General features: G+C 45.0%; 1 protein-coding gene across 1 annotated transcript in view; it reads right to left on the bottom strand.

Annotated features, from left to right (window-relative positions):
• Positions 1-5601: 5601 nt before the first annotated feature.
• HERPUD2 (HERPUD family member 2) overlaps positions 5602-14429 on the bottom strand; it is a 45259-nt gene continuing 36431 nt past the window's right edge. Inside the window, exon 9 of the mRNA XM_089662401.1 lies at positions 5602-5981. Coding sequence (XP_089518527.1) covers positions 5826-5981 — 156 coding nt within the window. The 3' untranslated portion in view covers positions 5602-5825. The remainder of the gene's footprint in view (positions 5982-14429) is intronic.

Below are 14429 nucleotides of genomic sequence, written 5' to 3' on the forward strand. Positions count from 1 at the left end.
TGTGATATTATACAATATGCAACGATACAGATGCCACTCTACCAACCTGGGGAGTCTGGATGAGTGTAGGATGGCCTCAAGGCTTGGGTGGTCTGAAACAGCAGGCATGGTCATAGTGGGGGGCTGGGACCGTCCTAAACACTCATCCAGACTCCTCGGGCCGATAGAGTGGCATCTGTACCCCCGTATGATTCTGGTGGCATACTGGGACGCCGAATCCCTCCTCCTGATATCGGCGGGGTTATCTTTCCTGGCTTGGAGTGGTGCTGCAGCTCTTCTCTACCTACTGTATATTATTCAACATGTTTGCATAATATTGTCCTACTATGGATGGCCCTGCCTGTCACGGCACAGCAAATGCAGCAAACGGTCATAGAAAAAAAAAAAAATAGGAGCTGTGTGATGCGTTAGAACACTCATCACACCCCCCCTGCTGCTCAAACTGCTGGTGCCTGTACATTAAACTGCTTCAGATTCGTGTGTGGGCAGCAGCGTTTTGGGTTGCGGACTGGTGTGAAAAGGCCCCAAAGTTGCCCATTGACACTAGATAGTTTTCAGTCTGACCAACAACCATCTTGAGTTTCTGAGCATTGGTAGACACTTCCAGCAGAAAACTCTGGGGGCAAATAGTGAGTCCATCCCTGAGATAAGCCAATGTTGGAGCAAAGTACAAGTGACCTTCTCTTCTCCACTAGACAACATTATACGGGAACACTCGGGAGACCTGCTTATTAATCTATATGACTGTAGCTAGATCCAAATCATTCTTTGCTGAAAAAACAACAAAAAATGGTGCAAGAGAAGTGTATTATATGCTTAACATGATCAAAGTAAATGAAAACAAGGCAGGAGTCCATTAAAGTCTATGTTTGAATGTTTGATACACCAAAGGGTTCACTCCATGTTGTTTCAATACACTCTTGGCACCGCCTCAGAGACTGAAGAAATCTATCTCAACAGATACAGAAATAGAACACCAACGGGTGCACTCCTATTGAAGTGTTAAAGGAATATTTCATGGTAAAGTGAGCACTTAAATGGCAACTAACCTATATTAGGAAAATCGCCCGTCATACGGCCTCAGCCGAGCATGATCTGCCTTCTCAGGGATGGCAATGGAGGATCCAGACCAGAAAGTTGATGATACAGCCTCCAGTTGTCTTTTCCTGAGATGTCAGAAGATTCAGATAGCATGGTAGACAGTGGAGAATGATGTTCCATGCTGGGAGGTGTGATGTTGGCGTGGCTTGTAAAGAGGCTGGACAGCCTTGCAATGCACAGGCCACAACCCCTTCACTCCTCCTAGAATGTGATATTCTCCATGGTCTCCCATGCTGTATGAAGCTTCTGACATCTCAGGCATACCCAGCCAGAAATGGCGTCTTCCACTTTCTGGTCTGGATCCTTCATTGCCATCCCTGAGAGGGACATCATGCCTTGTGGAGGCCATAGGAGAAGCTCTTTTCTTAAATATGTGAGTTGACATTTGTCTGTTCACTTACCAATAAATGTGTTTTTAATATTACATTCAGAGTGTGTCCTCTGGTGTTCTTTTTTTGTATCTAAAACATTTTTAGACAGCAGGAAAGTGCTTGCATGTGTGCCCATTCACTGTTGTCTAAGGCCAGCTCTGATCACATACGTGTATTTAATTTAACAGGAGAATGGAAATGTACAACTCGCTTGGAATTCTACATTTGTACAAAAATTGTGCACTAAGAAAAGTTTCATGTTTTAAAGGTGAACTGCTAAATGCATAGGAATAATGAGTTTTGTAGATCCTTGTTCATTCCAAGTGTCACTCATAGAGATGCACCTTTAGGCCCCATGTGAGCTGCACGTTTAGCCCTGATGGGATACGGTGTTTAGCGGCAGGTGGAGGGCACAGGTATCCCATCCAGCCCTGCTGCAGGCAGTCTGTCAAACTCTAGGACAGCGACAGCTGCGGCTAGATGGGGATGGACAATGCCCTTCACTGTATGGACATTACGATGGTTTGTGCCCTAAATGCAAGAACTCTGCACTCTGGGCATTCTTTGCTGGGCGCATAAAGCCCTAAACATAAATTTATACAAATATCCAGAGGTGTGTAGCAGCGGATAGAAAAAGAATAAAATGTGTCTATAATGACCAATGAACAATTAGCAATTGAATACATCCTAAGTTGTAATACACAGATATTCGCAAGAATACTTGAAACCGGAAATATTCAAAACACCTGGAATAACCTTGACTATGTCTATACTGCTTGCTTTATACAGTCTACTATTTACATTCATCTCAATAGATTACGGTGTTCACAAGAACACTGTATTTAAAGCATTTCATGTTAAATATTTTGTTAATTGTGTTTGTCATATCAATGTACATTGCCCTATATAAAGCAAAGACCATCATGTACTGGATGGTAGGACGTCCTCTGTAGATAACAAATCGTGTATATTCAATAAGAATCTTAAAAACTTGAGGAAATTAGTAAATGTGTTATCTTCACTATCTACTCTACCCCTAAAGTGGACCCGGCCTTAAGTGACAGCACTGCTGATCTCCTCCAAACTGCAGCAATCTTCACATATCTGGATTTTTCAATAAATTGCATGACAATTATTTCAATAAAAGCACCAATGTGTTATACTCTGGATCTGCTTTAAAATATATTTGCTAAGATCTCAAACATAAAATACAGCAGCTCAGCTTTAAGAAGCTGGGAGTTTCCTAAAACATATGGAGGGTATAAACTGCCTGACATTTGGGAAGCCCCTTCCTAAACCCTCAAATTCCACACATCACATGACTTGCAGATAAAAATAGTAAGACACCCTTCATAATGCCATTGTTATTCACTATTGCATACAAGAATCACCAGTGGGCTGAAAATACATGGCAATGGAAATTTTAAAAAAACTGCTATTACATTCAGGCCACTGAAGAACCCAGCACACCCACCAATGACCTCTACTGCACCCGACACGACACCCTAACACCCTAGACACTCCACCTATCTACCAATGCCCTGCCGGGCAGCACACCTACAACTGAACTCCACTCTAATCCTCCCTGCCTCCCAGCTCCCCTGACATCTACTATACCAGATACTACACCTTTCTGCCAACTGGCACCTCTGCCACGGCATGTTCCACCACTGCACCCCTGTCCCAGCTCCCCTGACACCTACTAAACCAGATACTACACCTTTCTGCCAACTGGCACCTCTGCCACTGCATGTTCCACCACTGCACCCCTGTCCCAGCTCCCCTGACACCTACTAAACCAGATACTACACCTTTCTGCCAACTAGCACCTCTGCATGTTCCACCACTGCACCCCTGTCCCAGCTCCCCTGACACCTACTATACCAGATACTACACCTTTCTGCCAACTGGCACCTCTGCCACTGCATGTTCCACCACTGCACCCCTGTCCCAGCTCCCCTGACACCTACTAAACCAGATACTACACCTTTCTGCCAACTAGCACCTCTGCCACTGCATGTTCCACCACTGCACCCCTGTCCCAGCTCCCCTGACACCTACTATACCAGATACTACACCTTTCTGCCAACTGGCACCTCTGCCACTGCGTGTCCCACCACTGCACCCCTGTCCCAGCTCCCCTGACACCTACTAAACCAGATACTACACCTTTCTGCCAACTAGCACCTCTGCATGTTCCACCACTGCACCCCTGTCCCAGCTCCCCTGACACCTACTATACCACATACTACACCTTTCTGCCAACTGGCACCTCTGCCACTGCATGTCCCACCCCCCCCTTGTCACCTTTGCAGGGACATGCAGACAGGAAAAAAGGTTGGACCTGTAGTTTCTGGGTTACCTGCCCACTTCCTCCTACCCCGTGCAGTTTGTAGAAGCCAGTTAGTTCTCCAGCCTCTGAGCACATTGTGTATTTTTCTGGGGAATGGGGATGATGTACACTTCCAAGCTTAAAGAGGAACTGCAATCCCCTGAAAAGTTCGCTCCGCTCTCCGGCTCCATCTTTGAATTTCTTGTGCATGCGCAAATAGGCCTGTGCCAGGTCTTCAGAACCTGACAGGGACCTGAGGACATCTGTACAGAGGCTTTCAGCACATGCACACAGAGCACTGGTATTATGGATCTTGACACCTGCTGGGCCCCAAAGGCCTGCAACACATCAATGCAAGTGTGGAATCCTATGGCGTACAGGTCCCCATCAGTAAAGCTTAGCACTTCCCACTGCCTCATGGTATGTTCACTTTAGTCAAATAATTATCCAGTTGTGGGAGAGGAAGAGGGAAGGAGTCAGGAAGCCAAACATTGCTCTGTTGGGTGCTTTATGGGCTCATTCACACCATAGTGCACAGACCTCAGTTTTTCTGCACACGTTCTGCAAGGGCAACACAAAATCTTTTGTTCTTTATGTGTCCTGTTCACACCACAACACTAGCATCATGCGCAGAAAATAATCTGCGCAGGAATCTGCAATGTGTATCTGCAAGTGAAATCTACGCAGTTTTTGTGCACATATAGCGTGAACGAGGCCTAAAAAGCAGAAGGAAACAAAATACTGAATTTTCCCACCGCCTCTTTACAGAATCCTTGCAAAATACCAGCCCAATATCCAGATTTGTTATCACTTTTAGTTTTCAGGTAAACATTTCATATGAAATACGACACGCCAATTATCACTCCTCTCCCCTAAACAACGGAACTGCATGTGTTATTATGCAATCCTTATATCAGACTGAAACTAAAAGGGAAAACTAAAACTCCATTTCATTTCCCATATTCTTCACTTATGAGTATATAGGAAAGTCCTGTCCTCAGAATATAGCTGTCCCCACTAAAGGATTCTGAGTCTGTATTGACAGGGTTTGGGCTAATGCGAATGAGTAAACGCAGCTTGCATTTGACATCAGTTGGAGATGCTTCTGAGATTCTTCACATTTCACTGACAAGCACACTTGATGTGCCTCAAACTCCTTTTGCATTCCTATACATTTGAGAAGTAAAACACAAAAGCCCATCAATACAGGCCCTTGGAATATTGACCTTGCGATTTCTTACAGATTCACTGAGATAACTATAACAATACCTGTGCACACAGGAACACATCCACAATCTTTCAAAGGAAATGTCATTATGTAAAAAAATAAAATAAAAAGTTAAAACTAAATATTCACTCAAATAGGATTTTGTAATTAGGTAAATTGGCTTTCCAGTTTTCTACCATCTTCTAAACTAATGAAATTGAAATAAAATGACCATATCTATATAGCTGAAGTTAAAACATGTGAGAAATTATCGACTTCAACATACAAGCTTAGCATGATCACATGACCACAGCGTGCTGCAATCACCTGTCCACAGGAAACAGGTATCCTCTCTGATCGAGGTCTTAGCCAAAAAAAATGCAATTGCCGGGCTCTCTTCCGACTTTGCACCGCAACTATCAATATTTTGTACTAAATGTGTATTTGCTCGCTTCATTTGGAGGAAAAATATTCAAAAGAAATGTATCAACAAGATTTAGGGTGGTTAGGCTTCAATACATAAAAAAAAAACTCTCAAGCATCACCTAGTAGTATCACTCCAGAAACTTTCTGTTCATTCAAAACTAAAATAATGGAAGACGTGTAGCTTTATTTCTCGTTGACAAAGAGGACTACAAAAAATGAGTAAACAAAGAAAAATAATTTTTGTGCTTAAAATATTAATAATACTGAGGGAGTCAAGCAATAGATACTGCTTTAAAAATAATTCCGAAACAGGACATAAATTGAGATTGCACAAGTGGATTTTGAAATCTTTTTTTCCTGCAAGAACCTGCAGTTAGCAGTCTCAGATCTAGTTTACTTGTGGGGGTCCCTCAGGTATAAGGGAGGTGAAAAACGTGGTTATAAATGACCAAGCTGATGCCACAATTCCTGGATGAGGAGCCGCAGCCTCATCTGCCACATCATCTGCTCCTTCCTCTTGAATACCTTCATCCATACGATGCTCCTGAATGGAACAGTAAAGGGATATAGTATAAAATAAAGAATCAAATACTACATTACACAAAATGACCATAAAGTTCACATAACAAGTACCGTATATACTCGAGTATAAGCCGAGTTTTTCAGCACATTTTTTGTGCTGAAAAACGGCCCCCTCGGCTTATACTCGAGTCAACGTCTCCAGGTGTGGGCGGGATGACATGCCGTCCCTGTCATCTGGACACACCCCCGGGATCAATCCTCGCCGGTGATTGGCCGCCGGAACTGTAGCTCAGGAGAGGCACACAGGCGCCCAATCACCGGCGAGGAGGTGGAGCTTGGAGAGGAGGAGCCGAGCGGCACCGCGAAGATCGAGCGAGTGAAGAGGAGGAGAGCGGCCGGAGAAGGAAGACATCTGACCGGTAAGTGTGTACCATGGGAGAGGGAGGGAGCGAGCGAGCCCAGGCTGGAGCAGGGGTCAGCAAGGTAAGTATCATTGGTGTCAGTGGGAGGAATAGTGCCCAATCATTGGTGTCACTAATACCAACGATGGGGCACTATTCCTCCCCCCACTGACACCAACGATGGGGCACTATTCCTCCCCCCACTGACACCAACGATGGGGCACTATTCCTCCCCCCACTGACACCAACGATGGGGCACTATTCCTCCCCCCACTGACACCAACGATGGGGCACTATTCCTCCCCCCACTGACACCACTGGCTTATACTCGAGTAAATAGTTTTTCCCAGTTTTTTGTGGTAAAATTAGGTACCTCGGCTTATATTCGGGTCGGCTTATACTCGAGTATATACGGTACTCTGCGTAAGGACTTTTCCTTCCCACCAATTACTCACTTCATATTATTTTTACACTAAAATTACTATAGTTTTTACTTAAAAGTATACATTTTATTGGCACATGAACTTTTCAGTACCAGAGTAACTTGGGTGCATGTTTGCGATTGCATTTAATTGGGTTCAGTTTGGTAGCGGGGTGGGGACTTCCTAAGGTAATAAAACGGCAAATGGCTAGCAAAATACATAGCTGGGAGGTTTCCAAATAGACAAAAAATAAACTGTATGCGAAGCAAAAATATTTTTTGTTGGTTTTGGATAGATTAGGGAACAAACTTTATTTAGTCTTGGACAGCATGGAAAGCAATTAGAACATCTGTTGGGTGTCTATTGATGTCTGTGTCCCGTTAAGAAGATTCGCCCTCTATGATTGTCCTGTTACCATCAAAAGGGAAAGAAATTCCAAATTTTAGGCTGTCACCAAGAAGGATAGAGGGGAAATCTTCCAATGTGGACACTAGCTCTGGTGACAACCATGGGATTCCCTCAGGGATTTCCTCCCACTTCCTGGGACTGGGGCTATGGGACAGAAAGTGAAGGAAAATCTCCAAAATGGAACATAGAGGGAAACAAACCAAACTGACAGGAGTAATAATTTCTTTATCTGCTGTATCCACTTGGGAATATTTCTCTTCACTTCCTGTCCCAGAGAAACTACAGGAGGTAAGGGAAAATCCGCAAAGCAAGAGGAAATTTCCTCTCAGCTGTGAAGAGCACAGATGCCCCTCTTTTGAAGATCCCACCTAATGTTCCTGTGACAACTCTAAGATTTTTTATTTCTCATCGCTTTCAGTACCAGAGAAAAATGATCTCCAGGTAAATTTTCCCAGCAGGGACACAAAAAGCAATAAAAACTTGAAAGAGGTTTTAACCCCTTCCCGCCGGCGCCTCCCAGCCCTTTAAGAGTTTCAGAAGCCGGGAGGCGGGACGGGCGGAGTTTAGAGATGGGCGGGGTTTAGGGATCATGTGACCGCCGTGACGCATCATCACGACGGTCACATGATCGGGAAAGGTCCCGACCAAAAGAGCAGACCAGGACCTTTCCGTGAGTACCGGACATGTGTGCTGGGAGCGCGCAGGGTATGCCCTCCCAGCACATGTTTTTTGTTAATTGCACGCAAACGTGCGGCCACTTGGCGTCTAGGCCCAGACACCGGGAGGCCACACATTTGGGTGCGCCCGTCGTGAAGAGGTTAATACTTTTACTCTCTATTCAAAATTAAAACCAGGAAACTTGACTTTCCTGTAAATCTCTTACCTTGAAGTTCAGGACTTGTATTTTTAGACCATGAGTTATGCAGCTACCTTCAAATTATGGGCACTAGTACACAAAATTTGCAAGGGCCACTCCAGAGTGCGCCACACAACCCCGCCCACTTTATGAGACTCCATATTTTTTAGCAAACAATAAAAAGTGAGTAAGAGGAGAAGGGCATGTGACCTGTACTGTACTTTAAGATAAGGAATTTACAGGAACATCAAAATTCCTATCAGGGTGGATTTGATTTAAATCAATCTTGAAAGGGCAACTGTCATCTCTGTCCCTCAGCGGCTCCTCCTCTGACCCGCTGTTGACTCACCGACAGTCCCATTCACTTTAATGGGACGGCTGGTGATGCAGCAGTGACACAACAAGGTGAGGGACGTGGCGGAAGCAGGTGAGTGGATGCCCTCTAAAAGGCACTGCCATGATGGATCTAAAATGACAGGTGCTCTTTAAATGTAAGGAATCCAACTCATTCTTGCTGGTAGTTCGAATCTTTAATATTTGCAAAGCAAATAAAGGTTTCCTTTTTAGAATAATAAGCTGCCAGGTTAGTAAAAGAGCGAAATCAGAACCAATTTTAGGTTAATCACACATAGCTGGAGAACGACTCCAATGCTTTTATTTCATGTTTTTTCTCACGGTTGCTGTGAAATGGTGTGAATGCATCAATGTAGTGCATGTTGTTATCTCAGCTTGCAGAGCTTGGATTCATTGAATAAATTTACCAAAAATGTAAATATTGTAGAATATACAGCCTCATGCTACATAACTAAGCTCCATTTCATGCTAAATAAACTAAATTATTAATGTATCTTAAATAGAAAACTATCTTTAGATACATTTTTACTCCAAAAGCATTTTATTTAAATAAATTTGATAAAACAAAAAAAAAAAATCAGATTTAAATAAAAAAAAAATCAGATTTTTAAAAACAAAATTATCGATTTTTATCCACCCTGATTCCTATTATCTTAATCATACAGCACAGGACTTGTATTGTTACACCTCGGAATGTGCCAAGCAATTATCTGAGGTGTGGGCAAGAACAAAGCAAACACAAATGCCAACAAGCCCACAAGAAAACAAAAGGTTAAGGAACCCAAACAAAAAAACACTCAAATAACAGCTTGAAGCGCCTTGTGGTCGAAGCTTGCAACAGCCGAGGCCTAAACATCAACCTGGTAGGACTTTGAAAATGTGTGAACAGAGGACCAGGTAGTGGAGCAAGCAGATGCTTGATGCTAAAAAGACAACAGCCCTGATGGAATTGGATCAGACAATGCAGGAACTCTGTCCCAAAGGGCACAAACCTTGGATATGGGTTTTCTGATTAATCTAGCAATAGTGAAACATAAAGCAGGATGCCCTTTATGATCCACAGACAGGATAAAGAGGACTCCTGATCAAAGGTTGTGGCTTTCAGGTGGACTCTGACAGACCTTGCCATATCTAGGCAATGTAGGGAGATTTCCTTGTCATGTTTTGGGGCAGGACAAGGAAAAGTAACAACAATGCACTCCTTGAAGTAGAAAGAAAGGAACACCTTGGGTAGGAAAGAAGGTTTTGGTTTCAAAACCACTTTGACCTTGTGTAAAACAAGTGCTTTTTATAGAAAAACTCTGCTAATATGCCTAACAGATGTAATGGCTACCAGGAAAGCAACCGTGAGAGGCCTTCCAACGGGATAGCTCTAGTTGGTTCAAAGGGAGGTCTCTAAAGCTCATAGAGCACCAGGCTGAGATCCCAAAGTGACACAGGAGGCTGAATTTGGGGGGTTTATATGAGCAACTCCCTGAAGAAAGTCTTGAATAGGAACTGCGAGGCAAGAGGTTCCTGGACTTAAAAAATGGATAAAAGCAAAAACCTGTCCCTTGAGGGTACTTAGGGCCAGATCCTGGTCAGGACAAGACTGAAGGCCAGAATAAGGGTGATAGAGTATTCCTTGGTACTCTGATTCTTGTCCTTGCATCAGGCAAAGCAAGGCTTCCATGTGAGATGTTAGTCCTTATGGGAGTTGTATTTTCTTGCCCCGAGTGGGAATAAGTCAGAAATGCCACTCTCCTTTAGGACTTGGGTTTCAGCAACCATGCCATTAGAGAGGAGAATGAGAAGCAGGGTGGCCAGTATGTTTGGTCTTTATACCAGAAGTCTGCTTATGTCTGGGTACCATGTTATTCTGGGCCTATTTGGTGCAATTAGAATCACCAGAACCCATTCTTCCTCTATCTGGTGCAGAAGTCAAAGGAAGATCTTCATCAGAGAGAAGGCAAAAAGAAGCTTTAATTGAGCCCAAGGAGTTACTAAAGCATCCGCTGCGAAGGCTACAGGATAACTTCCTGGCTACAAGTTTTGGCTTGGCTACAAGTTTGTCCAGTTTGTTGTTGAATCCAGAGGCGAGGATGTTCACTTCTGGCTTTCCCCACCTTTGACAGAGAGTTCGAAAGATCTCAAAGTGCAGCGACCATTACTCTAGGTCTAGTTATTGGCGGCTTAGAAGTCCATCTGCAATTTTCCACTGCAGGAATGTGAATGGCACGAGAGCTGAAATGTGAGCTGGCTGTTCCTGAATAGAACATTCTGGTTATTACATTGGAGGTATAATAAAATAGGACGTGTGTTAGTCAGACAGTATTTGGATGAACAATACCCCTCTTTTCGATAATATACGTTTCCTCCTAGTGTGTTAGTAGCACTTTTAAAATGCTATTTGAACATGTTCCTTCAAGGAAGGATGTGGCACATGGGCATTTTTTTCTTTAACAAGCAGACCATGCTTTTAAGCCACAACGCCCCGCACATGTGCACACAGATCAGGGACATTTCAGAGGCTTGCTGAATCACACTTGGTACATGCTGCCTTTTTCAGTAACACACACTGACTTCACAGAACTGGGGACAGTTCCAATGACCTCGCTAGCGCCACACTTTTTTTTTTTTTTAGTCACTGGCATGGAAACCCAGCCCTGAATGTTTGCTGCGTCATCTGGCTCCTCCCCTTTCACCTACTTGAAAACCCACCAGGATGTGCAGAGGTGTAAGCGATATGCGGGAGGAGAAGGTGTGGGGGGGTATAGCAGTGGGGTAGGTGGGCAAGGGATACAGTGCTAAACAGATGTGCAGGTTGGTGTGCAGTAGATGAATAGATATGCTGGGGATACAGCAACAGAGCAGGTGTGCAGGGGGTACAGTGGTGCAGCAAGTGTATAGCAGGATGAAGTAGGAGTGCAGGGGGTACAGTGGTGCAGCAAGTGTATAGCAGGATGAAGTAAGAGTGCAGGGGGTACAGTGGTGCAGCAAGCGTATAGCAGGATGAAGTAAGAGTGCAGGGGGTACAGTGGTGCAGCAAGTGTATAGCAGGATGAAGTAAGAGTGCAGGGGGTACAGTGGTGCAGCAAGCGTATAGCAGGATGAAGTAAGAGTGCAGGGGGTACAGTGGTGCAGCAAGCGTATAGCAGGATGAAGTAAGAGTGCAGGGGGTACAGTGGTGCAGCAAGCGTATAGCAGGATGAAGTAGGAGTGCAGGGGGTACAGTGGTGCAGCAAGCGTATAGCAAGATGAAGTAAGAGTGCAGGGGGTACAGTGGTGCAGCAAGCGTATAGCAGGATGAAGTAGGAGTGCAGGGGGTACAGTGGTGCAGCAAGCGTATAGCAGGATGAAGTAGGAGTGCAGGGGGTACAGTGGTGCAGCAAGTGTATAGCAGGATGAAGTAGGAGTGCAGGGGGTACAGTGGTGCAGCAAGCGTATAGCAGGATGAAGTAAGAGTGCAGGGGGTACAGTGGTGCAGCAAGCGTATAGCAGGATGAAGTAAGAGTGCAGGGGGTACAGTGGTGCAGCAAGCGTATAGCAGGATGAAGTAGGAGTGCAGGGGGTACAGTGGTGCAGCAAGCGTATAGCAGAATGAAGTAAGAGTGCAGGGGGTACAGTGGTGCAGCAAGTGTATAGCAGGATGAAGTAAGAGTGCAGGGGGTACAGTGGTGCAGCAAGCGTATAGCAGGATGAAGTAAGAGTGCAGGGGGTACAGTGGTGCAGCAAGCGTATAGCAGGATGAAGTAAGAGTGCAGGGGGTACAGTGGTGCAGCAAGCGTATAGCAGGATGAAGTAGGAGTGCAGGGGGTACAGTGGTGCAGCAAGCGTATAGCAAGATGAAGTAAGAGTGCAGGGGGTACAGTGGTGCAGCAAGCGTATAGCAGGATGAAGTAGGAGTGCAGGGGGTACAGTGGTGCAGCAAGCGTATAGCAGGATGAAGTAGGAGTGCAGGGGGTACAGTGGTGCAGCAAGTGTATAGCAGGATGAAGTAGGAGTGCAGGGGGTACAGTGGTGCAGCAAGCGTATAGCAGGATGAAGTAAGAGTGCAGGGGGTACAGTGGTGCAGCAAGCGTATAGCAGGATGAAGTAAGAGTGCAGGGGGTACAGTGGTGCAGCAAGCGTATAGCAGGATGAAGTAGGAGTGCAGGGGGTACAGTGGTGCAGCAAGCATATAGCAGAATGAAGTAAGAGTGCAGGGGGTACAGTGGTGCAGCAAGTGTATAGCAGGATGAAGTAGGAGTGCAGGGGGTACAGTGGTGCAGCAAGTGTATAGCAGGATGAAGTAGGAGTGCAGGGGGTACAGTGGTGCAGCAAGTGTATAGCAGGATGAAGTAGGAGTGCAGGGGGTACAGTGGTGCAGCAAGTGTATAGCAGGATGAAGTAGGAGTGCAGGGGGTACAGTGGTGCAGCAAGTGTATAGCAGGATGAAGTAGGAGTGCAGGGGCTACAGTGGTGCAGCAAGCGTATAGCAGGATGAAGTAAGAGTGCAGGGGGTACAGTGGTGCAGCAAGCGTATAGCAGGATGAAGTAGGAGTGCAGGGGGTACAGTGGTGCAGCAAGCGTATAGCAGGATGAAGTAGGAGTGCAGGGGGTACAGTGGTGCAGCAAGTGTATAGCAGGATGAAGTAGGAGTGCAGGGGGTACAGTGGTGCAGCAAGCGTATAGCAGGATGAAGTAAGAGTGCAGGGGGTACAGTGGTGCAGCAAGCGTATAGCAGGATGAAGTAGGAGTGCAGGGGGTACAGTGGTGCAGCAAGCGTATAGCAGGATGAAGTAAGAGTGTAGGGTGGTACAGTGGTGTAACATTGACTTTTTTCAAGTGCAACTGTTCCAGAGCTCAGTAAATGAGGTGAAGATTCACTTTGCAAAGAATACCCAATCACAAGCAAGGAAAACAACAAAAACAAAAAAAACAGCATTTCTGCTTGCATCTGATTGGATGATGGAAGTCAGCACAGCTTCCCTTCATTCATTAAGCTCTAGAGTAACTGCACTTGCAAAGTGCCCAGTCTATTTGCCTTTAGTAAATCAACCCCTATGCTCAAAGGTTGCCTACCCCTGTTCTAGAGTGTCAACACAAAGCAGCAATGTTGATGGCATCAGTTGTAAGTGTTCTAAGAGAGAAGGGTCCATAAAGACAGGGTCATGTTCTATGTTTACAGGTCTCATCCAGTTAGCAATAGTCTAGTAAATGGACATAACAGCCATAGCTGGGCTCAGGACAGAATCTGCAATGGCAAAGAAGGCCTTAAGAAGACTTCCAGATATCTATAAACAGAATTGATAAAAGAAGGAACATCCTCGTTAGTGCTGTAAGATGTTCATTGAGGACTTGAATTCCAGGATCCATTACTGGAAAAGCTCATTTTCTTATAAAAAGCCCTTTCAATAGGATAAATCTCACGCAAAAAGCTTAGGAGTTGTAAACACCCTTTCAGGACCTGGCCAGTCCTCTTAAAGTGCACAAATCAGTGAATGTATTAGAAAAGCCTTTCTGGACTTGGCTAGCTTTCTGGTGCCCATAAGGACTTGCTTAGACCGGAGAATCAGGTGCTGTCAAGCAAAGATTAGTGTGCACCTTGTCAATTAGCGTGTCCAGAGTAGAGAGCGTTGGCGTAAAACTACAGCTTCTACCTCAGCAAAATGACAAAAATCCTGTGCAACAAAATTAGGGTCCTCGATACTTTCCTCCAATATATTCTCAAGGAAAGGAAGTTCTGCTTCTGCATCCTGAACAGGATCCGGGGAATATATGTTTTTGTCAGACAGGCTACATGTTGTATAACCTGAAAGGGTACTAAAGTCAATATAATGGGCGTGATGTTATAACAGGACATTGCTCCAGGACGTTGCTCCAGGACGTTGCTCCAGGACAAGGAAACAGCTATCACCTGGAGCAATGGTTAGAGTTTCCTGCAGGCCATCTGTAGAACACAAGCTAATCTGAATTGTCCCAGCAACCTTATGCCTGTGACCCTCCATTGCTAAGTGAGGGGATCCCCAATGGGGTACTAACAGTTTTGGAGTACAGCATGGATGGGG

This window comes from Staurois parvus, unplaced genomic scaffold, assembly GCF_062004578.1.
Source record: "Staurois parvus isolate SC_StPar_1 unplaced genomic scaffold, SC_StPar_1.0 ptg001467l, whole genome shotgun sequence".
Taxonomy (NCBI): Eukaryota; Metazoa; Chordata; class Amphibia; order Anura; family Ranidae; genus Staurois; species Staurois parvus.